Source organism: Pseudophryne corroboree, chromosome 9 (assembly GCF_028390025.1).
Source record: "Pseudophryne corroboree isolate aPseCor3 chromosome 9, aPseCor3.hap2, whole genome shotgun sequence".
Lineage (NCBI taxonomy): Eukaryota > Metazoa > Chordata > Amphibia > Anura > Myobatrachidae > Pseudophryne > Pseudophryne corroboree.
In genome coordinates, this window is record NC_086452.1 from 392,478,086 (window position 1) to 392,502,009 (window position 23,924).

The following is a 23,924-nucleotide window of genomic DNA, read 5'->3' on the forward strand; positions in this document are numbered from 1 at the left end:
ACCAATACCATGTGGATAGGTCCCTATTATGTTTCAACATCTCCAATCCCCGAAAACCGGGAAATTGGGAAGTGTCATGGAGTAACCACACCATGACCTTTTCGCATAGAGCAGATAGAATGCCTACAGATACAGAGCTTGTACGCCACATAGCCAGTAGAGGAAAATCTTTCCGGTATAGGTATACCTTAGGAAATAGGATCACTAGAGTTGGAGAGGTATCACCAGGATACTGTGCACATATCATACAACCTGATACGTGTACTAAGCAGATGGAAGAATTAGGGTTAGGAGATTTCACATGGAAGGTGTGTAATATGGTTATGTCCTACTCCGTCCCATATGTTCTCCCCGATGATGCATATTTCATATGCGGGAGAAAGGCGTACAAGTGGCTTGCCCCAAACTCTGAAGGATTGTGTTATATTGGAAAAGTATTGCCTGAAGTAATGACTGTATCACATGACAAAATGAAAGACATACACCGTGGTGCCCAAGCTCCTTATACTCACACCCATTACGAGCACGTTGTTAAAAGGCACCTGATAGAGAAGACAGAGCATCCGGCCTCTGATCTGATAAGTGAATCCACCGGGATTCAATTCTTAATCGCGTTAGATTTCACCCGCACCGCTAGAGGAGTGCTGAATTATAAATACATATCGGCGCTCGCAAATTTGTTAGATAATATCACTGAAATGTATGATGACACGTTTAGGTATACTGGAAGAGAACTTCAGGCTTACAAAACAGAACTGGTACAGCATAGAATGGTTCTCAATTACCTCACAGCAGTGACAGGCGGATATTGTGTCACACTGGCAACACAATACGGCGTGAAATGTTGCACATATATTACGAATAGCACAGAGGACCCGGTCGAGGTCATAGACCAAAAGATGGACGATATTCTCCAATTGAAGTGGGAATTTCGCAGGAGACACAATCTCACTCTTGCTGCTGTAGGTAATGAGCTGACTGGTTGGGTGTCATGGTTGAACCCGCGAAATTGGTTCTCCGGTTTAGGAGACTGGGCTCAAGGAGTCATAATGGATGTTGGGAAGTTTCTCCTATGTATCTTAGGTGTTGTCATATCGATTGGATTGATATTTAGATGCGGTCAGGCTTTAATGAAGTGCAATCATCGTACTAGGGTAATGAGTTTAAGGAGTGAGGAAACTGTAATTAACCTGGACTTGATTTATGACCCAAATGTAGAAACAATGATGTGATGAAAATGCGATTTCTACGGTCCGTTTCTTTCACCTGTTTTTCCGTTTCCTCCAAGGTAAAAAGACCCACTTGGACGAGGAATTTGATGAGCCGATATACAGACAACAGAGGGATTAAAGAAGAAGTTTTGACCACTGTAGATACGGACATTTGATGAACTTTGCCATGGATCCCCAGTTTCCCTAGAATTCTTAAACTTACGCTAGCCCAACATTTTTTTTGTAAATCTAATGGCATTGACAAAGCTTTTTGCTCGCACCTAATGGGCAAAACAGCGCAAAGAAGACGACTTTCAACTGATACCGAACAAAACTTCAACCGACAGATGTACATTAACCTGACATAGAATACCACTGCATTTTCCATAAGTGTTCTTTATCTTCATCTCTACAACCCTCAGGTAATGACACACATAGTCGATAGGGAATACAGGCACAGATATCAGCAGTCACATATCTCCCCCATTCATGTATCATCAACTAAAATGTGCTCCCCCATTTTGTTACAACCAAAGCCGAAAAGAGCTCGGTAAAGTTTGACAGCCCATCCACAGACCCGTACCACGGGATAAGAAGGAATTCACATGTATACTTCGCAATACCTCGAAGCTTGATTTACAACACGTACGGCACGATGATACATGACCCCCCAAACATGGACTCATACACACATGCTTCTACTATCTCACTAGGTCATACCCTCTTCACACCTACTCCTCTCTCTCCTCCCTTACCCAACCATGGAAATGAATTAACCCCTGACATATATTTTTCTCCTTTTGAAATGTTTTAGAAGGTGGCAGTTATTATTGACTGCCAAAGGGTGGACTGTCAAAGTCAGAAAAATATCTCTATGCACACTGCCATATTTGCACCTCATACTGGTCCGCGCTGCGCATGCGTACGCTCTCCCGTGTGTGCGCATACTCACAGTCGCGGGCACCCGCAGGCGCACGGTATGCGTATTTACGGTAGAGTTTATGTAATCGTAGCGTGCGACTCATTCGTTACATATTTTCACTAATAATGTATTTTGTAGATCATGGTCCCTTTGTTAGATTCTGAAAGTTTAGTTAACATAGCATGTTCCTGAACAGAGAGATCCCTCTTTGTATTGTACGAAGGGTCTAACAGGGGTCATACAGTGGTGTTTGGTACCCATCGGAAGAGTATTTAAATAGCAATATTCCGGTGTTGGTTTGGAGCGGATTAGTCGCTCGTGCGAATAGTTATGGACATAAGAAGTTTATGTCCATTTACTATTATTTGTTCTTACTTAGTCATGCGGCGGGAAACCCAGTATCCCACCCACCTGAACAGTTGGAAACAGTCACAGCCCACCTGTATGAATCAACCTATGACCTTTTGTTATAATGCGAAGCCGAATTCCTGTGTCCAATGAACAATGAGATTGTAGGGACCATTGAATTGTATTGTGTGTGGAGAATAAATAAGACAAGCCTGTGGCATCCAGGACTCACTTCTCTTCAAACGGTTCTCATTGCTGATAATCGGGAGCTGGATGTCCAGAGGCGCTTGCGATCGTTTCCCCTTGTGCGTAAGTTTTCTCCGCAATCATATTGTCTTGATGTTATTGTAAGCCATCTCTCTCTCCTCTCTTTTTCCCTTATTTTCCCTTGATTGTATTGATTGTATTGTATGGTATTTCCTGTGTAGTTATTTGGTTAGTTAGTCTATGTTATATTGTAGTGTATGCTTTGTAATGTGATTCTTTTGCAAGTATAATAGTCATAATACATATAATAGGTTTTGGACCCTAAGCCCAGGTATCTGTGTATTTCTTATAGTGTTAAGTATTCCCTGAGCGTCGGTGACGCCCAAGCAGCTTTGTAGTTAATCAGGTTACACCAGGTTGCATTTACACTCTAACACCACACTAAGGTTTACTGTATATTTCGCTGTTAATGGTATAGATATAAAGGTTTAACGTTGTAAGCGTCTGCACCGCTGGTGATCTCCTCGTGGTCCCGAGCGTCCGCTACGCTATAGCGAATCATTACGTTAGTCGGCAGCCACTAGCGTGCCTGCCTGTGATCTCTGGGCCGTAAGCGAACGTGACGCTTGAGCGTCTCGACTACGGTTGAGCGATCGTTACGCAACTTGCGTACCCTTACGGTACTTCTTACGTAGATAGCGTACAGTGTTCTTAGACCTCTTAAAGGGTAATATATAAGATAAATATTTAGCTTTATCAACATTATATATAACCGATCCAAAATTGTACAAATCTTCCTCATTCCTTAAGTTATCACAATGCCAAGATGCTTTCTAAAATGCCTGCGCTTACAAATAAAAAGTTCTTTCTGAACAATGAAAAGAATAAACAGTGAACGAGGATAATTTATGTTTAGACATGGGAAACATTTCGCCTGTGATTAATCTACCAACAATTTCAAAGCCAAAATAACTATGATGAACCTTTTAAAGGTTAAACAATCAAAACTTTGGAGATTTGCTTCTTTGAGAAACTTTGCAGTAATTAAATATGTGCTGAAACGGCAATGAATTGGCGGGATCAATTTTTTTTTATTATTTTTTTTTTAAACTTTCATTGGCTTCTTCACTGCAGGCCTATTTTTATTATGTTGCATTATGGATGAAACACATTGGGAATGTGTTCCAGCTCAGAAATGGCATTACCACATTCTGCCGTAATGAACCATTAAACGGCTCAGCTGGAGCGCACAACAAAGCAGCAATTATTTCTCTCTCCATTCTCGAAAGGAAAGATGCCTTGTGCTGTAAATCAATACCGCAAGTCATTAATGCCAGTTCCGACAAAGCAACAAGATATATAAATGAAATAAGGTTATTTAAATTATTATTTAGATTAGAAAAGGAAATAATCATCTAGTTATCTGCTTTATTCCATGAATGGACATCTATCATATAGGAGAACAGTTATTAAAAAGAAAAAAACTGAATATTTTTTGAACAGGGCTGGATTAGCTGTGTACATTGGCACTGGCACAGCTAAGATTCGCCTGCTGTGAATTCAGCAATGCCATATTCAAGTTTAATCAGATATATATTTTAATAAGTTAGATGTATTTTACTGTATTTTCCAACGAAATTGTCAACATAAATAATTTTGCCCTAAAAACAACGTGCATACAGTACTATTCTGGCCAGCTGTAATGCATAAATCGTTTAAATTACAGTGTCACATACAGATGCCATGTATCCACTACCTTTGCTGCAGTTACGCCAAACTGCCCCTCTTGGCACGCCATGTCGCGCAAGAATCTTCTAGCATCTGGTGTTTTTTTTTGCCGAAAATGCATCTTATTCTCAACGCAATGCGACTAGAACGCACGCGTAGACTGTTGATTAATTTGATATATGACACTTGTACTGTATATCTGTGTGTGTCTCTGAATCTGTACACAAAGTGCTAAAATGTAGCAGCTGCAGCTTTTTTCCCAGTACAAGTTCTGTTTTGCTCTGTATACAGCCTCAGACACACACAGCATACAAATGCCGTATATCGAATTAATCAGAGCAGTCTCCTCGTGCATGCTAGCTGCATTGCGTTGTGAATAAGACGCATTATCTGCATCTCACACTGCATAGCATATTGGGTCTATATGTATGAGGACACATCTGTGTGATAGCTGGCATAGTGTGATAGAGCAGTAACTAACTACAGAACCTCTCAGATACAGAATGACTGGCATGAATTATAAAAAAAAAATCATGTTACAATATGTTAAAATAAATGGATAAATGATAAAATGATTCTTAAATTAGTTTTTAGACCACTTGACAATGTAATAAATTATGTGTCTGCGCAAAATAAAACATTGTTAAATGAATGTAAACAGCTCTTTAATTGATTAATTAATGTCCATATGAGGAGGGAGTTCCCTTGGTGCCGTTCTCAAACAGCAGAGGAGATTGTGAATACGCTAGCCGCCTGTCGCCGACAGGTGAACGGAGGACCACGCACAGAGGGAACCAGCCGCCAGCGCTACAACACACTGCCGCGCTGAGGGAAACCGCTGACAGCAGATACAGTTGGTCAGCGTTATAGGTACCTTTAGACAGAGATAGTTAAGGACCAAAAAAGTACCTGTGGGTCTATTTGAGAACGGCACCAAGGGAACCCCCTCATCATATGGACATTAATTAATCAATTAAAGAGCTGTTTACATTCACTTAACCATGCTTTTATTCACAGGTTTTGCGCAGACACATCATTTATTACATAGTCAAGCGCTCTAAAAACTATTTTATCTTGCCTTATCATTTTTTTAAGAGCTGCTAATTTTATATAATCATCATATGTGCAGGTGATACCTTTAATTACTTAAAATGATTCTTGTTGTAGGGCTTTACCTACAGTTTCTACCATGACGTTAGTCTGTTTTCAAGCAAAGCTCACCATTTAGTACATATGCCAATGTTTGTTTTATGTTTACCATAATCTCTTTAGGGTCAACCAACCAGAGGTCTCCCTTGTAAATCTTAATGAAGTGTCATCCCTCAATCAGTGTTATAGCTTTGGAGTATGCCCTGGTGGCAGGGGATATGTGTGACGTTAACACAGAAGAGCACATTACTGGAAATATGGTCTATACGGTAAAACCACAAAACTATGAGAATGGCAAAGAGGCAGGGGATGCACAAAGGTGACCTGATTGGCCAAATACAGATTGGGTTAAGAGTACACTTTCCCCTTTACTAGCCAGCCAGTCAGTGCCGTAACTAGGCATTTTAGCGCTGTATGCAAGAAACGACATTGGCGCCCCCCCCCTCCATGTAAGATAGGGGCGTGGCTTCATGGGGAAGGGGTGTGGCCACAAAATAATAGCAATTCATACTACGGTGCACAGTAGTCTCCATTATTCAAATTACGCTGCACAGTAGCGCCACTACACCAGGTAGAGCCCCTTTTATACATTACAGCAGACAGCGTCCCCCTTTTTTCACATTACAGCAGACAGCGTCCCCGTTTTTACACATTACGGCAGACGGTGTCCCCCTTTATACACATTGCAGCAGCCAGCGTCCCCCTTTTTACACATTGCGCCAGCCAGTCCCCCTTTTTACACATTGCGGCAGCTAGGCCCCCTTTTTACATATTACGGCAGACGGTGTCCCCCTTTTTACACATTGCGGCAGCCAGTCCCCCTTTTTAAACATTGCGGCAGCCAGGCCCACTTTTTACACATTACGGCAGCCAGGCCCCCTTTTTACATATTACGGCAGACGGTGTCCCCCTTTTTACACATTATGGCAGACAGTGTCCCCGAGAGAGAGAGAGAGAAAGAGAGAGAGAAAGAGAGAGATATATACTTACCATCTCCCCGCTGACAGGCTCCTCGTGCTGGCAGCTCCCTCAGTGCAGGCATCGGACAAGGAGGAGGAGGGAGGGGGACTGGAGCCGCAGCAGCGCTATGTAATTGGTAGTAAGCGCCGCTGCAGCTGTCCCCTCTCTTCCCGTATTGGCTGCCCGGCGCTGCTGTGGATGCTGGGATGGAGGAACCGCATCCCAGCATCCACAGCAGCGCCGGGCAGCCAATACGGAAGGAGAGGGGACTGCTGCAGCGGCGCTTACTACCAATGAAATAGCGCTGCTGCGGCTCCAGTCCCCCTCCCTCCTCCTCCTTCTCCGCTGCCCGGCGCTGCTCTCTCCTCTACAGCGCGGCGGCGGCGCACGGCACACACAGCAGAGGCGGCATGTAATGAGTCAATTTGACTCATTACATGCCGCTGGGCGTACGCCCTCAGGGCAACTGCGCTGTGTGCAAGGCCCACTTGGCACACACGTAGTTACGGCCCTGCAGCCAGTATCGCCAGATACATGACCATTGTTCAGCTGCCCCAGTGATTTTATAATTAATACTAAAAAATGTATTTCTATACATGCAAGAAGTGGCAAGAGAAAAAAAAAATTGCGACATAATAAAAACACCGTTATAGCTGGGAAAGGATTCATCATTATGAGAACAGTACCTTCTTCTGCAGGACATTAATTTTTCTCTCTTTGACTTCCAGCATATCTTTCATATCTCTAATCTCCCCGGCCAACGTGCCCTTCTCTTCTGTCAGATCCTGAAGCTGCTTGGTTTTTTTGTTAAGAAATGATTCCTTCTCTTCTAGTCTCAGCCGCAATGCATCCACCTGCCAGGATAAATTGTACAAGTTAAAAGGCTTCTGAGGTTACAGTAACAATATTATACTTAATTAATCATAAAGCTGTAATTTCCTATACAAAACAAATAATAGAACTGTTCCAATTTTTTACTCTAGCTGCTAGTAGAGATTTACAAGTATCATGTGGTTACCATGACAACCACAGTTATATTACTTAATACAGTGAGCAGAGAGTCATTGTAACGCAAATAGAATGGACCATAATTCCCAACAATGGGATGCCTAATTAGATGGGAGTCATCATAAGGGGTAAAAAAATTCTAGGGTGATACCTCCCAACCGCAGCCATACAACTGTCCTGAATAGAGCAACTTTACATCCTGAGAGAGAAAAAAGCTTCCTCATCTTGGGGGTCATTCCGAGTTGTTCGCTCGTTATTTTTTTGTCGCAACGGAGCGAATAGTCGCTAATGCGCATGCGCAATGTCCGCAGTGCGACTGCGCCAAGTAAATTTGCTATGCAGTTAGGAATTTTACTCACGGCATTACGAGGTTTTTTCTTCGTTCTGGTGATCGTAATGTGATTGACAGGAAGTGGGTGTTTCTGGGCGGAAACAGGCCGTTTTATGGGTGTGTGTGAAAAAACGCTACAGTTTCTGGGAAAAACGCGGGAGTGGCTGGAGAAACGGAGGAGTGTCTGGGCGAACGCTGGGTGTGTTTGTGACGTCAAACCAGGAACGACAAGCACTGAACTGATCGCAGATGCCGAGTAAGTCTCGAGCTACTCAGAAACTGCACAGAGAAGTCTTTTCGCAATATTGCGAATCTTTCGTTCGCAATTTTGATAAGCTAAGATTCACTCCCAGTAGGCGGCGGCTTAACATGTGCAAAGCTGCTAAAAGCAGCTTGCGAGCGAACAACTCGGAATGACCCCCCTTGTTCCAAAAGTACAAATAAAAATGACCATGTGAGATTGCAGATTTAATTTAGATGGTATCACAGAGTTCATGCAACCACACATTGGCGGAACTACCACCAGTGCAAGCGGTGCCTTATACTGGGGCCCACCACTGTCAAGGGGCCCAGAGCCATCGCGGCATGTAATGAGTCAAACTGACGCTGTGTGCTGCAGGCCACCCCGCCCACCGAGGAGAGGAGCAGCAGGGACGCAGTGGCCACGGGAGGGGAGGAGGAGGAGGGAGGTGGAGGAGGGAGCCGCAGCAGCGCAGTGTAATTGGTGGAGGCGCTACTGCAGCTGTCCCTCTCTTTCCACATAGGCTGGCCACCGCTGTGAATGCTGGGATGCGCTTCCCTCTTCACAGCGGCGGCAGGCAGCCTATGTGGAAGGAGAGGGACAGCTACAGCATCGCCTCCACCAATTACATTGCGCTGCTGCGGCTCCCAAGTCCCCCTCCCTCCTCCTTCTACTCCCCTGCCCGGGATCTGCCAGAAGCTGCTGCACCAAGGAGCCTTACTGCCAGCGGAGACAGTAAGTATAATCTATTCTTTCTTTCTGTCTGTCTGTCTGTCTATCTATCTATCTATCTATCTATCTATCTATCTAATCTGTCTGTCTGCCTTAATGTGTAAAAAGGGGACGCAGTCTGCCGTAATGTGTAAAAAGGGGATGCTGTCTGCTGTAATGTGTAAAAAAGGGGATGCTGTCAGCTGTAATGTGTAAAAAAGGGGACGCTGTCTGCCGTAATGTGTAAAAAAAAGGGGACGCTGTCTGCAGTAATGTGTAAAAAAGGGGACGCTGTCTGCCGTAATGTGTAAAAGGGGAGGCTGTCTGCCATAATGTGTAAAAAAGGGGATGCTGTCTGCCGTAATGTGTAAAAAGGGGACGCTGTCTGCCGTTATGTGTAAAAAAGGGGACGCTGTCTGTCGTTATGTGTAAAAAAGGGGACTCTGTCTCCCGTAATGTGTAAAAGGGGGCGCTGTCTGCCATAATGTGTAAAAAGGGAGACTGTCTGTAACTGTAATAACTAAATTGCAGGTAAAGTACGCACTGGGACGGGCGCCCAGCATCCTCTACGGAGTAGGAGAAAAGGATTTACCGGTAGGTTATAAAAATCCTATTTTCTCATACGTCCTAGAGGATGCTGGGGACGACATCAAGACCATGGGGTCTATACCAAAGCTCCAGTACGGGCGGGAGAGTGCGGATGACCCTGCAGCACCGATTGACCAAACTTTAGGTCATCATCGGCCAAGGTGTCAAACTTGTAGAACTTAGCAAATGTGTTTGACCCTGACCAAGTAGCTGCTCGGCAAAGTTGTAATGCCGAGACCCCCCGGGCAGCCACCCAGGATGAGCCCACCTTCCTAGTGGAGTGGGCCTTTACCGACGTCGGTAACAGCAATCCAGCCGTAGTATGAGCTTGCTGAATCGTATTTCTAATCCAACGTGCAATAGTCTGCTTGGAAGCAGGACAGCCAATCTTGTTGTGATCATACAGGACAAACAGAGCCTCTGTTTTCAGTATACAAGCTGTTCTAGCAACATAGATTTTCAAAGCTTTAACCACATCTAGAGACTTTGAATCAGTGAATGTGTCAGTAACTACTGGCACCACAATAGGTTGGTTTATGTAAAAAGCAGAAACCACCTTTGGAAGAAAATGTTGTCGAATTCGCAACTCTGCCCTATCTTCATGGAAAATCAGGTAAGCGCTCTTGTGAGACAAGGCCCCCAATTCCGACACCCGCCTTGCGGATGCCAATGCCAAAAGCATCACCACTTTCCAAGTGAGAAACTTCAACTCTATCTTTTGTAGAGGCTCAAACCAATCCGATTGAAGGAACTGCAATACCACGTTAAGGTCCCATGGTGCCACTGGAGGCACGAATGGAGGCTGGATGTGCAGAACCCCTTTCACGAAGGTCTGAACCTCTGGAAGAGAGGCCAATTGTTTTTGGAAGAACACTGACAAGGCCAAAATCTGGACCTTGATTGATCCCAATCGTAGGCCCGTCTCCACACCATCCTGCAAAAAATGGAGAAAACGTCCTAAGTGAAACTCTTCCATAGGAGCTTTCTTGGATTCACACCAAGACACATATTTTCTCCAAATACGGTGGTAATGTTTTGACATTACTCCCTTTCTGGCCTGAATAAGGGTGGGGATGACCTCCTTAGGAATACCCTTCCTGGCTAGGATACAGCGCTCAACAGCCATGCCATCAAACGTAGCCGCGGTAAGTCTTGGTACACACACGGCCCCTGCTGCAGCAGGTCCTCCCGAGGAGGAAGAGGCCGAGGATCTCCTATGAGTAACTGCTGAAGATCTGGGTACCAAGCCCTTCTTGGCCAGTCTGGGGCAATGAAGATTGCTCGAACCCTTGTCTTTCTTATGATCCTGAGTACTTTTGGGATCAGCGGAAGTGGAGGGAAAACATACACTGACGGAAACACCCACTGGGTCACCAGTGCATCCACTGCTACTGCTTGAGGGTCTCTCGACTTGGAACAGTATCTCTGAAGCTTCTTGTTGAGACGAGACGCCATCATGTACATTTGAGGAACTCCCCAAAGACTTGTCACCTCTGCGAAGACTTCTTGGTGGAGGCCCCACTCTCCTGGATGGAGATCGTGTCTGCTGAGGAAGTCTGTTTCCCAGTTGTCTACTCCCGGACAGAGCTTGTAGATGTTTTTCTGCCCAGCTGAGGATTTTTGTCGCCTCTGCCATTGCCGCTCTGCTTTTTGTTCCGCCCTGCCTGTTTATGTATGCGACTGCTGTTACATTGTCCGCCTGGATCTGCATGGGACGGTCTTGAAGAAGATGTACCGCTTGTTGAAGGTCATTGTAAATGGCTCTTAGCTCCAGAACGTTTATGTGAAGGCAGGCTTCCTGTTGTGACCAACGTCCCTGGAAGTTTTCTCCCTGAGAGACTGCTCCCCAGCCTCGGAGACTTGCATCCGTGGTTACTAGGACCAAGTCCTGAATCCCGAACCTGCGTCCCTCTAGCAGGTGAGAGCTGTGCAACCACCACAGGAGCGAAATCCTGGTTTTTGACGACAGGATTATCTTTCTGTGCATTTGTAGGTGTGACCCCGACCACTTGTCCAACAGGTCCCACTGGAATACTCTGGCATGGAACCTGCCAAACTGTATGGCCTCGTAGGCCACCACCATCTTCCACAACAACCGAATGCACTGATGGATCGACACACTTGATGGTTTCAATATCTGTTTTACCATTTTCTGGATTTCCAGAGCCTTTTCCAGCGGAAGAAATACTCTCTGAACTTCTGTGTCCAGAATCATCCCGAGGAAAGACAGCCTTGTCGTCGGTTCTAACTGTGACTTTGGGTAATTTATGATCCACCCGTGTTGTTGGAGTATTGACAAGGAGAGGGATATGTTTTGTAATAACTGCTCCCTGGATCTCGCCTTTATCAGGAGGTCATTCCGCATAAGGAATAACAGCATCCTGAAAAATCACATCTTCCACAGATTTTCTCCAGCATGCAGCCTTAGATTCAGACTTATCTAATCTACGGTTAATCAGATGCATACTGTCACGTATCTCTTTTACCCATGCAGGCTCTTGGTGTGCCGGTAGCGCCACCACATTACAACTCTGAGTCCCTAAAATGGCTTCCTCCGGGGGAGGAACTCCCTGCCTCAGACATGCCTCACACGTGTACACCACACTCACAGACACACTGAGACTTATTTTGGGGACAGACCCACAGTAAAATCTGTCAGAGGGACACAGGATAGGAGCAGCCAGTTCACAAACCCAGCGCCAGTATTGCCTGTGAACACAGTATGTCCACAGCCCAAAAGCGCTTTTAAATAGTAATATACCCTATCAAATGCACCACAATCGCTTTGTGCTTTATAGCACCCTGTACTTGTCAGAAGTGGAGGAGAGGACCAGCGTGTTCTCTGCAGCCTGAGGAGAGAGAGAAAATGGTGCTGAGTAGTGTGCTGGCTGCCTGAGGAAGAAGCTCCGCCCCTCAGTATCCATGACAATATTTATACTGGCGGGGGTAGGTCTGTGCCAGCGGCATCTTAAGCCCCCTTTTAGCCAGATTGAGGTATTTTCCTTGCTGCCCAGGGCGCCCCCCCCCCCCCCCAGGGCGCCCTGTACCCTGCAGTGCCTGTGTATGTGGGCAGCAATGGCGCTCTGCGCTCCCGCCAGCCGCACCTCAGCCGTCACTTACTTGATTGAAGATCATTCTTCTCATACTCACCTGTCTTCTGACTTCTGGCTCTGTGAGGGGGGGTGACGGCATGCTGTGGGAGTGAGCATCTAGACACGGCTAGCGTTCAGTTCCCTTCAGGAGCTAATGGTGTCCTGTCAGCCAGAAACAGAGCCATGAAACTCTGAGGAAGTTGGTTCTGCTTCTGCCCCCTCAGTCCCACGAAGCAGGGAGTCTGATGCCAGCAGATCTCCCTGAAAATAAAAAACCTAACAGAAGTCTTTTCAGAGAAACTCAGTAGAGCTCCTCAGAGTGCATCCAGTCGACCTGGGCACATTTCTAAAACTGAGGTCTGGGGGAGGGGCATAGAGGGAGGAGCCAGTTCACACCCAATGAAAAGTCTTTGGAGTGCCCATGTCTCCTGCGGATCCAGTCTATACCCCATGGTCTTGATGTCGTCCCCAGCATCCTCTAGGACGTATGAGAAAAGGGGACGCTATCTGCCGTAATGTGTAAAAAAGGGGACGCTGTCTGCCGTAATGGGTAAAAACGGGACGCTGTCTGCCGTAATGTGTAAAAGGTGGACTCTGTTTGCCGTAATGTATAAAAAGGGGACGCTGTCTGCCGTAATGTGTAAAAAGGGGAATCTGTCCGCCGTAATATGTAAAAGGGGCTCTACCTGGTGTAGTGGTGCTACTGTGCGGCGTAATTTGAATAATGGAGACTACTGTGCACCGTTATATGAATTGGTATTATTTTGTGGCCACACCCCTTTCCCATGAAGCCATGCCCTATATTCTGTGCGTGCGCCGTAGGTGCGCACTGCCCCTGTTTTACATAGAGGGGGCACTGCCCGTTTTACATAGAGGGGGCTCCGATACCGTTTCTTGCACACAGCGCTAAAATGTCTAGCTTACGGCACTGTTGCTAGGTATCCATTTCCCTGGCCCTGAGCAGGTCACCCTCACCAGATCCTCTCCAGGGGTGAGGGGGTGGACTTGGACGGGATGAGGGGAGGAGGCCAAAGCATTTTGTCGCACCTGGGCCCACCGCTAGCTAGTTCCGCCACTGCAACCACATGGTCAAACACACTGTCAATGTAATCATCTGATGAGCAGACAAACAGACTGGCGTCAACAGCTGAATGGATTCATTTTATACAGGCACAAGAATCCAAAATCCAATCATTCAGCATTACAGTTACTAAATGGAAACTGACATATATCGAAAGTTTATACATATTTTTTTTTCTCCTCTCTCGTTAGGTGTATTTTTAATACTTTTATAAAGAGTACAGATTATTTCATATAGACAGAAAAGTTGGTTTGCTCAAACAAAGTTACTCATTTCTCATATTTTAAAACCAAAGTTAATTAAATTTTTACAAGTCTGTTTCTTACAATTCCACAGTAATAGAAAGCTAGGTAGAGGATAATGTTTCATTAACAAAAAAAAAGGAGACTACACCCTTCCCTACCAGTGATACATTAGACTTGCTGTCTTTTATTGAACTGTTTTACTTGGATTAAAACTAAAAAGGCAGGTGTTTTATACTGTATGTGCCACGAAGGAAGAATGTCTTTTCTAAGTACCGAGTGACATCTGCTTTGATTACTTCATAGTGCTTGAATACAGAGAAGGATTCCAATACTTATATTTTTAACAGTCCTTATTAACTGCCTGTGGAAGCTGATTTCATGTCAAGTGGGAGACCTGAATGCCATTTTGACCCGCGAGGCACATTTTTTCCCTTCTTCTCTCATGTTTGCATGAAGAACACTGGAGCAAATTTTATAAAGGCATTCATAAAACATAGCTGGAGACTCACTTAGGAAATCTACGTAGGCTGCTGGATTTGATGCTGTATAAACATTTTGCATTAAAATGGCTCATTAATTTTCTTTAACGGGAAAGTAAAAAAAAAAATTTTTTTTTCAAAGTATAGCATATGGCACTAGAAAATAGGAAAGTACAGAGAGCTGGCTTACACCGATTCCTCAGGTACATTCATAAAATATGTGCTTCCTTTGTACACAAGAACACTCTCTCTGACTTTTCACTCAACACCACATAATTTTGGAAGCCTGCGCCTCTTTCTCGAGATCTGGCAGCTCAGCTGGTAATAAAAGTTGGCAATCAACTGCAGAAAACAGTAAAATTATATCTAAGTACCCTCTCCCCTTTGGTTTATAATGAGGATCTGTGGATTGGTGGGGCTATTTTTTTTTTTTTATATACGTTGCTCAGCCTTGCCTCACAAAATATTTACCAGTTTGCAGTAAAGGGTTAATTTGCACTCCGTACAGTATTTATTTCCTCCGCGCTTGGGGAAGGGGTGTTTCAGAGTGACAGCTGGTAAAAAGTGACAGAAATTGGCAAATTTACTGTAAATCTTGATTAATCTTAATAATCCCCAAGCCATAACCAACTGCTTATACACAGCTCCGAAAATGACTTATGCTACTCAGCTTTCTAAACTTGATACAGTATGTGATATTTCACACATGACTTACAGAAATATACGGAAATGTGTTTCGTAATGCAGCATGCCGCTATTCACTAATATATCAGGATACCGGACACAGGAGGTTATTCAGAGTTGTTAGCAATTGGGTAAAACTATGTGCACTGCAGGTGGGGCAGATGTAACGTGCAAAGAGATTATATTTGGGTGGCTTATATTGTTTCTGTGCAGGGTAAATAGTGGCTGCTTAATTTCTACACTGCAATTTAGATTTCAGTTTGAACACACCCCACTCAAATCTAACTCTCTCTGCACGTTACATCTTCCACACCTGCAGTGCAATATGGTTTTGCCCACTTGCTAACATTTTTGGTTTGCTAACAACTCTCAATAATTTTTATTTGTAGGACAATGCAGTCTATTTAACAGCAAAAAATAAAAATAAATAAAAAACAAATTCAAATAAAATGTATATTCATACTTGCCAATTTTATGAGCCTGGGCTGACCACTTCAGGCGGCAGGGCCAGGCTCTTTACATCAAGGGGTGGGGTTAAAATAATGCGATTTAAGTTGTTTTTAGCATCACCCCAAACATACAGACCCGCGATTCTCAGCATTATCACCCCATCCTGCCCACTGCAATCAGTAGGTGGGATGTGGGAAATCCACCCAATCTGCTCTGGGTGTAAGGGACTACCTTAAAATGAGGAGTATCCCACACTTTCTGGGAGAGTAGGTAAGTAAGTATGCGTATATTGATATTATATAAGTGCTGTGAATATTGACGCCATGGGCCCGACTCAGTGTTGCACGCAATTCTGAATACAGATGGATCTTGCTATTCTTAGCAAACTAAACGTGTGTCACGGCCAGCTGACACAACTTAGAGTATTTACGAGCGCATCTCAGTCACCACGGCTGAATGGGCATTACTGGATCGCAACAGGGCATTCGCATGGAAAAACAGCTGCAGGTTATTTAGTGGTGAGCAGACGCAGAGGTTCCATTCTATTTCAGGCAGCTCTCCTGCACCAAGGATGCAACTGGTGCAAGTACAGATAATAGGGCTGGGGGCAGTGTGGACGAAGCCAGTAGATGCTACCATCTCAGAATACAAGTACATATTTCCAAGCACTGGAAGTCACCGCTTTACATTTGACTCAAAACACCTTCCCCCCCCCTTGATCTACCAATAATGATATCAATATGTTCCTTACTCTGGCGCGAAGTTGAACATTTCCTCACTGCTTATTGCAGCGATACTCAGCTGACTTAATGATTCAGGCTCAGAGCAATATGGGTTAGCATACTGCTTTGCTGGACCAGTCTTTGCATGTGTGTAAAGTACAATGGCATATGCTTGCGCTATATAAATGTTAATAAATAAGTAATAATAAAATATGTGCATTTGTGTGATCTGGCTTGAAAGCTTGTGCATGCGAAGTGGAACAGAATGTCCAAATCTAGAGACTACAGAACAGAAAATAGAACCGGAAAGGCGGTGTTGCAAGTACCACTTAGAAGATAAATGGCTGCTCCAAATCAAAATTTTTATGCATATAATGAAGAGGATAAATGCTCTAACAAAGTAGTTATCCTCATGTCTTTTCACCCTTTAATAAATCAGAGAAAAAGAGAAATGACAAGTCGGTCTAAACTACTGTTTAATTTTTTTTTTTTTTACTTTTTCAACAACATATATGCAAAATAAAAAAAGGTTGAGGGAGTGGCATGGAGGAGGCATGGCACAGAGTCACTAACTTGAAAAAGAACATTGGACTGAAATGCGTCGGCAGTTGTTGTTTTTTTTACTTTTTACTTTTATTTGCTAATTTTGAGCCATTTTACTTTGTGTCTATGGGCCTTATTCAGAGATGGATGCATCCACTGCGTTCGCATGCAGCGGCCATAGGGTCTGTGTACACGCAGTGGCCATAGTGTGTGTGTGCAACCCTTCACCATGCCATCATATACTGGAAGGATAAGATCACATGGTGATTAACAGGTGACGGCGTCCGGGGGGGATAGGGAAACGCAGGCATGTCATGGTTAGCCTATGAAGTCACCTGCGTTTCCTGCGTATGGAAACATGGTGGTGATGCCCCTGCCTACGCAGCCAGGGGTCTACCTCTATTCGATGCGTTCGCAATTAAATTGTGAACATAATGCGGGGCAGTGCCAAACATGCTGGCCGAGCTTGCCCTGTGCTGGGCAGCCCCCAGCATGTAAGTATATGGTTGCAGATTGTGACGCGAGAGCAATATCTGCGATCAACTCTGAATAGCCCCCAATATGCATTTATTGCATAATAAATTAGCAAAATTATTAATCTTAATTTTCTTATTCTATAGTCACGCATATATCTGTTTTTATTTATATCTCATCATAGTTTGAGACACCACCATCTGACCAACAAGTATAGTATTGTTTAATACTTTGTTGTGTTATACTCTACACCTAAGGGGTCTTCACCATAGTTGTATGTACCTGTGTTTTATGTAACAGAGTTGGGATACGCCGACTGAGGATCCCCAGACAACTTACAGAGTCCTGCATTATACCTGTTTTATGGTATGGGTTCATAACTGGGTTGGAAGAACAAAACTGACAGAAACCAAATAAAGTCAAGACAGATAAAACCTAGCTCATTGCTTGAAAAGATAGACCATATAAAAGTAGATCTATTATATGCATATTCTTGTACTAGGCATAATTAAACGTTGGCTAAATGCTTACTTGCATTGCTCCCTCTTTATCAGGGCCAGATCAACAATGCAGCAAATGGCGCTATAACCCTTGCCCCTATATACAAATATTTTATATTGAGATGGTATCTTCGACTCCTAATACTCCTGCCAATGCAGTTATATACCATTAGGTTCCGGTATGAATGGTCGACCTTGTTATGGTCGACAGTCATTAGGTCGACCACTATTGGTCGACATTGACATGGTCGACATGGACACATGGTCGACACATGAAAATGGTCGACACATGAAAGGTCGAAACATGAAAAGGTCGACATGAGTTTTTTAACTTTTTTTGGTGTCGTTTTTTGCGTAAAGTGACTGGGAACCCCAATTAGTGCACCGCGTCCCCTCGCTTCGCTCGCCATGCTTTGGGCATGGTGCCTTCGCTCCGCTACAGCTTCGCTCGGCACAGATTACCGTTCCAATCGTAGTCCACGTGGATCGTAAAGTATGGAAAAGTTCCCCAAAAGAAAAAAAAGTAAAAAAACTCATGTCGACCCTTTCATGTGTCGACCTTTCATGTGTCGACCATTTTCACGCGTCGACCATGTGTCCATGTCGACCATGTCAATGTCGACCAATAGTGGTCGACCTAATGACTGTCGACCATAGCATGGTCGACCATGTGAACGGATACCATACCATTAAGAGGAAAAGTCTTGGGGCGGGCTAACCCGTGGTTACTCGACCTCTCAGCCTTCTTCAAAGAAGTACATCAACAATGCGCTCCAAAATCTGTCCAGAGGGGATCATCCAAGTTTCTAAGTCCAAGAGGAGTGTCTGACCGCTCACCTCCAGGAGGAGTGTCTGACCGCACATCTCCGGGAGCGGTGTCTGACCGCACATCTCCGGGAGCGGTGTCTGACCTCTCAGCTCCGGGAGGGGTGTCTGACCTCTCAGCTCCGGGAGGGGTGTCTGACCTCTCAGCTCCGGGAGGGGTGTCTGACCTCTCAGCTCCGGGAGGGGTGTCTGACCTCTCAGCTCCGGGAGGGGTGTCTGACCTCGCAGCTACAGGAGGGGTGTCTGACCTCGCAGCTACAGGAGGGGTGTCTGACCTCTCAGCTACAGGAGGGGTGTCTGACCTCTCAGCTACATTAGGGTTGCCTGACCTCTCAGCTACAGGAGGGGTGTCTGACCTCTCAGCTACAGGAGGGGTGTCTAACCTCTCAGCTACAAGAGGGGCGTCTGAATTCCTAGTATCAGCATGGCAGTCTGAGCCTTCAGCTCCAGGATAAACGTCTGAACCTCCAACCTCAGGAGGGGTCTCTTGTGCAACAATTCCAGGAGCATTTTCTAGTGCCATGATCTCATGACAGTTCTCTAGTGTCAAAAGCCCAGGAGGGGTATCTAGTTCCACGATAACAGACTTCTGAGGAGTCAAGAAGAAAATCATCCCAAAATCAGAACAAAGGCCAAAGTCCATTGACTTGATACTTGGTTACGCTTCCCTGTGTTCTTCCTGTGGTCATTTGGAAAGTCCTGGTCCTTCAGCTACATCATCCTTCCACTACTTATACTGTTTTTAAAAAGAAAGATCTGCTACTAACATTGGACTTCGGGGGTCATTCCGACATGATGGCACGCTAGTTTTTTTTGCTGCGCTGCGATCAGGTCTGAACTGCGCATGCGTACGCACCGCAATGCGCAGGCGCGTCGTACGGGTGCAAAGCGGATCGTTGCTGAGCAACGGATTTTATGAAGAATCCATTCGCACAGCCAATCGCAAGGAGATTGACAGGAAGAGGGCGTTAGTGGGTGTCAACTGACCGTTTTCTGAGAGTGGATGGAAAAACGCAGGAGTGTCCAAGTGTTTGCAGGGCGGATGTCTGACGTTAATTCCGGCCAAGAATAGGATGAAGTGATCGCAGCGGCTGAGTAAGTTCTGAGCTACTCAGAAACTGCACAAAACTTTTTTGTACTGCTCGGCTGCACATGCGATCACACACTTGGAAAGCAAACATATACTCCCCTATAAGCGGCGACTATCTGTTCGCAGCACTGCAAAAAATAGCTAGCGAGCGATCAACTTGGAATGACCCCCTTAGACTTTGATTCTGATTATGCCCGCGTGGCGGATGCTAGGCCGTCACTCTGCCTCTGATAGTCTGAGTATTGCAGATTCTGGGATCTGTTGTTCTTCCTTGAGTATTATCTGAGAATCTCTGGAGGAGGGGTTCCGTAAAGGGGTCAATCAAGCTACCATGGAACTCCAGTTTCAAGTATCTGCAACTCTCATTCCTCAGTCCCCGGAAAAGATTCTAGAGCCATTGTTCCAGTGGATTTCTTAAATGAAGACACTTCTAATTGCAGTGATAGCGAAATGTGTACATGTTCTGGTGAGAAAAGGAGAGTTACGGTAGACTTACCATTGTTAACTCTCTTTCTGCGAAGTACACTGGGTTCCACAGGGAAACATCGGGTAGAGAACAGGATCTTGATCCAGAGGCACCATCAGGCAAAGCTTTGACTGTCCCAGGGATGCATTGGGGCCTCCTCTATAACCCCGCCTCCAGGCACTGAGAGCTCAGTTTTGTTAACCAGTCCAATGCAGGAGCAGGTAAAAGAGAAAGCAGATGTTAGTCACATGGAACCACAATCTCACGACAGGAGAGGGTACCAGTGACTAATGCCATACAACCCAAAGAAGCTAGGTGCGTCAGGGTGGGCGCCCTGTGGAACCCAATGTACTTCGCAGAAAGATAGTTAACAATTGTAAGTCTACCATGAATCTCCTTTTCTGCAGCAGGGTACATTGGTTTAAACATGAAATACATCGAGTGATGTCCTAAAGCAGTTCCTCAAGGGAGGGGATGTGCCTTAGTGGGTAAGAGAACCCGGCATCCAAAGGAAGCATCCTGGGAGGTGGTATAGAACTTAATGAATGTGTTCACTGAGGACAATGTAGCCACTTTGCACAATTGTTCTGGGAACGCGCCGCGGCGGGCCGCCCAAGAAGGTCCAACAGACTGAGTAGAATGGGTTTTAACTGCAGCAGGAGCTGGGAGTCAAGCCTGCGCATAGGCTTGTGCAATTACCATTCTAATCCATCTGGGCAAGGCTTGTTTATTCTCAGGCCAGCCACGTTTTTGAAAACCAAACAATACAAAAAGGGCATCTGACCTCCTGATAGAGGCAGTACTACCCACATAGATATGGAGAGCCCTAACCACATCCAAAGAATGTTCTTTGGGAGACAAATCCGAAGGGACAAAGGCCGGAACTACAATCTTTTGGTTAAGGTGAAAAGATGACACCACCTTAGGCAAATAACCCGGGCGAGTTAGTAGAACTGCCCGGTCCCGGTGGAATATGAGAAATGGTGGACGACAGGACAAAGCTCCTAAGTCCGACACCCGTCTTGCAGAGGCAATAGCCAGCAAGAGCAGGACTATAGCCATGTAAGGTCCACGATTCAATAGGATCAAATGGAGACTCTTGCAGGGCATTCAGAACAACAGACAAATCCCATGGACCCACAGGAGGGACACAGGGAAGCTGAACCCGAAAAAAGCTCTGAAGGAACATATGAACATCAGATATAGAGGCAATTTTCATCTGAAACCAAACCGACAAGGCAGATATATGAACCTTGAGGGAGGGCAGATGAAGACATAAGTCCAGGCCTCTTTGCAGAAAAGACAATATTCTGGAAGCTCTGAATCTATGGACATCGTAATTCTTCTCAGCACACCAGGTGAAGTAAGAATTCCAAACCCTGTAATAAATCCGGGCAGAGGTCGGTTTGCGGGATTTCGTTTTAATAACCGCCTCTGAAAATCCTTTGGCTCTCAGTAGTGATGCTTCAAGAGCCACGCCATCAAAGCCAGTCTGGCCAGGTCTGGGTAGAGACAAGGGCCCTGTATGAGGAAGTCTGGTCGTTGAGGAAGTAGAAGAGGATGCCCTGTCGATAGATCCTGCAGGTCTGAGAACCAATGCCGTCTGGGCCACACCGAAGCGACTAGAAGCAGTATTCCTCCTTCCTGTTTGAACTTCCGTAGAACCCTGGGCAGGAGTGACACTGGAGGGAATGCGTAAGGTAGCCAAAAAAGTTCCATGGTACCGTCAGTGCATCGATGGACGCTGCTTGAGGATCCCTTGTCCTTGATCCAAAAACTGGAACCTTGTGATCGTGTCCACTAGGGGTTGAAAGACTGGTCGAAGACTCCACTCTCCGGCGTGTACGTCCTGGCGACTGAGGTAGTCCTTTCCAAGTTCAGGACACCTGGAATGAACACTGCCGATATACTTGGCAGATGGCGTTCTGTCCAACAAAGGATTTTTGACACTCTCTTCATAGCCATGCGGCTTCGAGTGTCGCCTTGATGGATTATGTATGCCACTGTCGTGGCGTTGTCTGACCGTACCTGAATCTGCCTGTTCTGTACCAGAGGCAGGGCTAGTGATAACGCATTGAACACCGCCATCAGCTCTAGGATGTTTATTTGGAGGAGCGAATCTTCCTTGGTCCACCGACCCTGAAAAGAATGTTGTTCCAACACCGCTCCAAATCCCCTCAGACTGGCGTCCGTCGTCAGGAGGACCCAGTCTGGGAACCGGAAGGGATGCCCCTGCTCCATTGCTGGTCACGGAGCCACCACGTCAGCGACATACAAACCTCTGGAGTCAACGAAATAATTTGGGATCTGATCCGATGAGGTAGGCCGTCCCACTTGGCAACAATTAATAGTTACAGAGGGCAGGAATGAAAATGAGCGTACTCCACCATGTCGAACGCCGACACCATCAGGCCAAGTACTTGCATCGCCGTGTGTATCGACACTCTGGGTGACAGATGAAGTGTCTTATTCTATCCAGGATTGTCATGACCTTGTCTGGAGACAGGAACAGTCTCTGACTGTGTGTGTACAGAAGCACCCCTAGGTGCACGATGCTCTGAGCTGGGACCAGCGAGGACTTCTTCCAATTGATCTGCCATCTGTGGGCTTGTAAGCAACTCACCGTCAATTGTAGATGACTGAGGAGGACATTGTGGAAACACGCTGGAATCAACAGGTCGTCCAAGTATGGCAGGATTCTGACTCCCTAGCGACAAAGGTGCGCCATCATCATGGCCATAACTTTGGTGAAGATCCGTGGAGCCGTGGTCTGTTCAAACGGCAGAGCTTGGAATTGGTAGTGACTGTCGCCAATAGCAAACCACAGGAACTGGTGATGCGATATGGCAATAGGAATATGCTGATAAGCATCCTGTATATCCAGGGATACCACGTAATCTCCGGGTTCCATAGCCAGCACGATTGAGCGCAATGTTTTCATACGAAACTTGGCTGCCCCCACAAACTTGCTCAGTGATTTGAGGTTGAGTATAGGCCCAAAAAACCCATTGGGTTTCTGCACTAGAAACAGGGCCAAATAATAGCTCTGCCACGCTGGGACTGAGGTACAGGCACAACCACTCCTGTAATCAGGAGGGAACCTACCACCGTTTGTAGAGCCTGCGCCTTCAACGGATTCAAAGAGAGTACCGTAGTGCAAAACTGGTGAGGGGGACGTCTCTTGAAGGAGACAGCGTACCTGTGAGAGACAACTTCCAGTACCCAAGCGTCTGAAGTTGTCTTTAACCAACCTAGGCGAACTGTAGAAGTTGGCCTCCCACCCTGGGGTCCCCCAGGCTGAGGCCCGGCCCGTCATACAGCAGGCTTGTCTTGTTATGAAGCAGGCTGGTGGACTTGGGAGCATGAGATTGTCTCGGGTAAGTCTGAGCCTTGGCTTTCCCTTGAGGACGAAAGGAATGAAAAGTGGTAGTCTTCGTCTTCTGTGTAGAAGGATTAGTAGGAGGAAGAAAAGTAGTCTTAGCAGCTGCTAATTCAGACACTATTTTTTTTAGGTCCTCTCCAAACAAAATGTTCCCAGTTAAGGAGTACCTCCAAGGTCTTCTTGGAGTCTAAATCCACTTTCCACGACCTTAACCACAGTATGCTGCGAGCCAGGACAGACGTGGATGACGCTTTGGCTGCCATTACCCCTGCCTCAGAGGACGCCTCCTGAATGTAATAGGCAGCAGTGCATATGTGAGACAGGTATTGTCTGGCATTGTCAGATATATCCTTAGGTAGCTCTTCATCTAACGCCTGAATCCACGGCTCAATATCTTTGCGGCCCAAGAGGCAGCTATCGTGGGTCTATGGATGGCCCCTGTGAGGGAAAATATAGATTTCAGGCATCCCTCCACATGCTTATTTGT

At 45.7% G+C, this 23,924-nt stretch overlaps 1 protein-coding gene across 14 annotated transcripts in view; it reads right to left on the minus strand.

Annotated features, from left to right (window-relative positions):
• The window catches only part of ERC2 (ELKS/RAB6-interacting/CAST family member 2), a 2,157,515-nt gene that overhangs the window by 1,458,126 nt on the left and 675,465 nt on the right, over positions 1-23,924 (minus strand). For all 14 annotated transcript variants that reach the window (XR_010186954.1, XR_010186951.1, XR_010186955.1 and 11 more), the window contains one exon: positions 7,212-7,379. Coding sequence is in view for 4 of the 14 variants with exons in the window: in XM_063940841.1 (XP_063796911.1) it covers positions 7,212-7,379 (168 nt within the window). In the remaining 10 variants the exon portion in view is untranslated. The remainder of the gene's footprint in view (positions 1-7,211; positions 7,380-23,924) is intronic.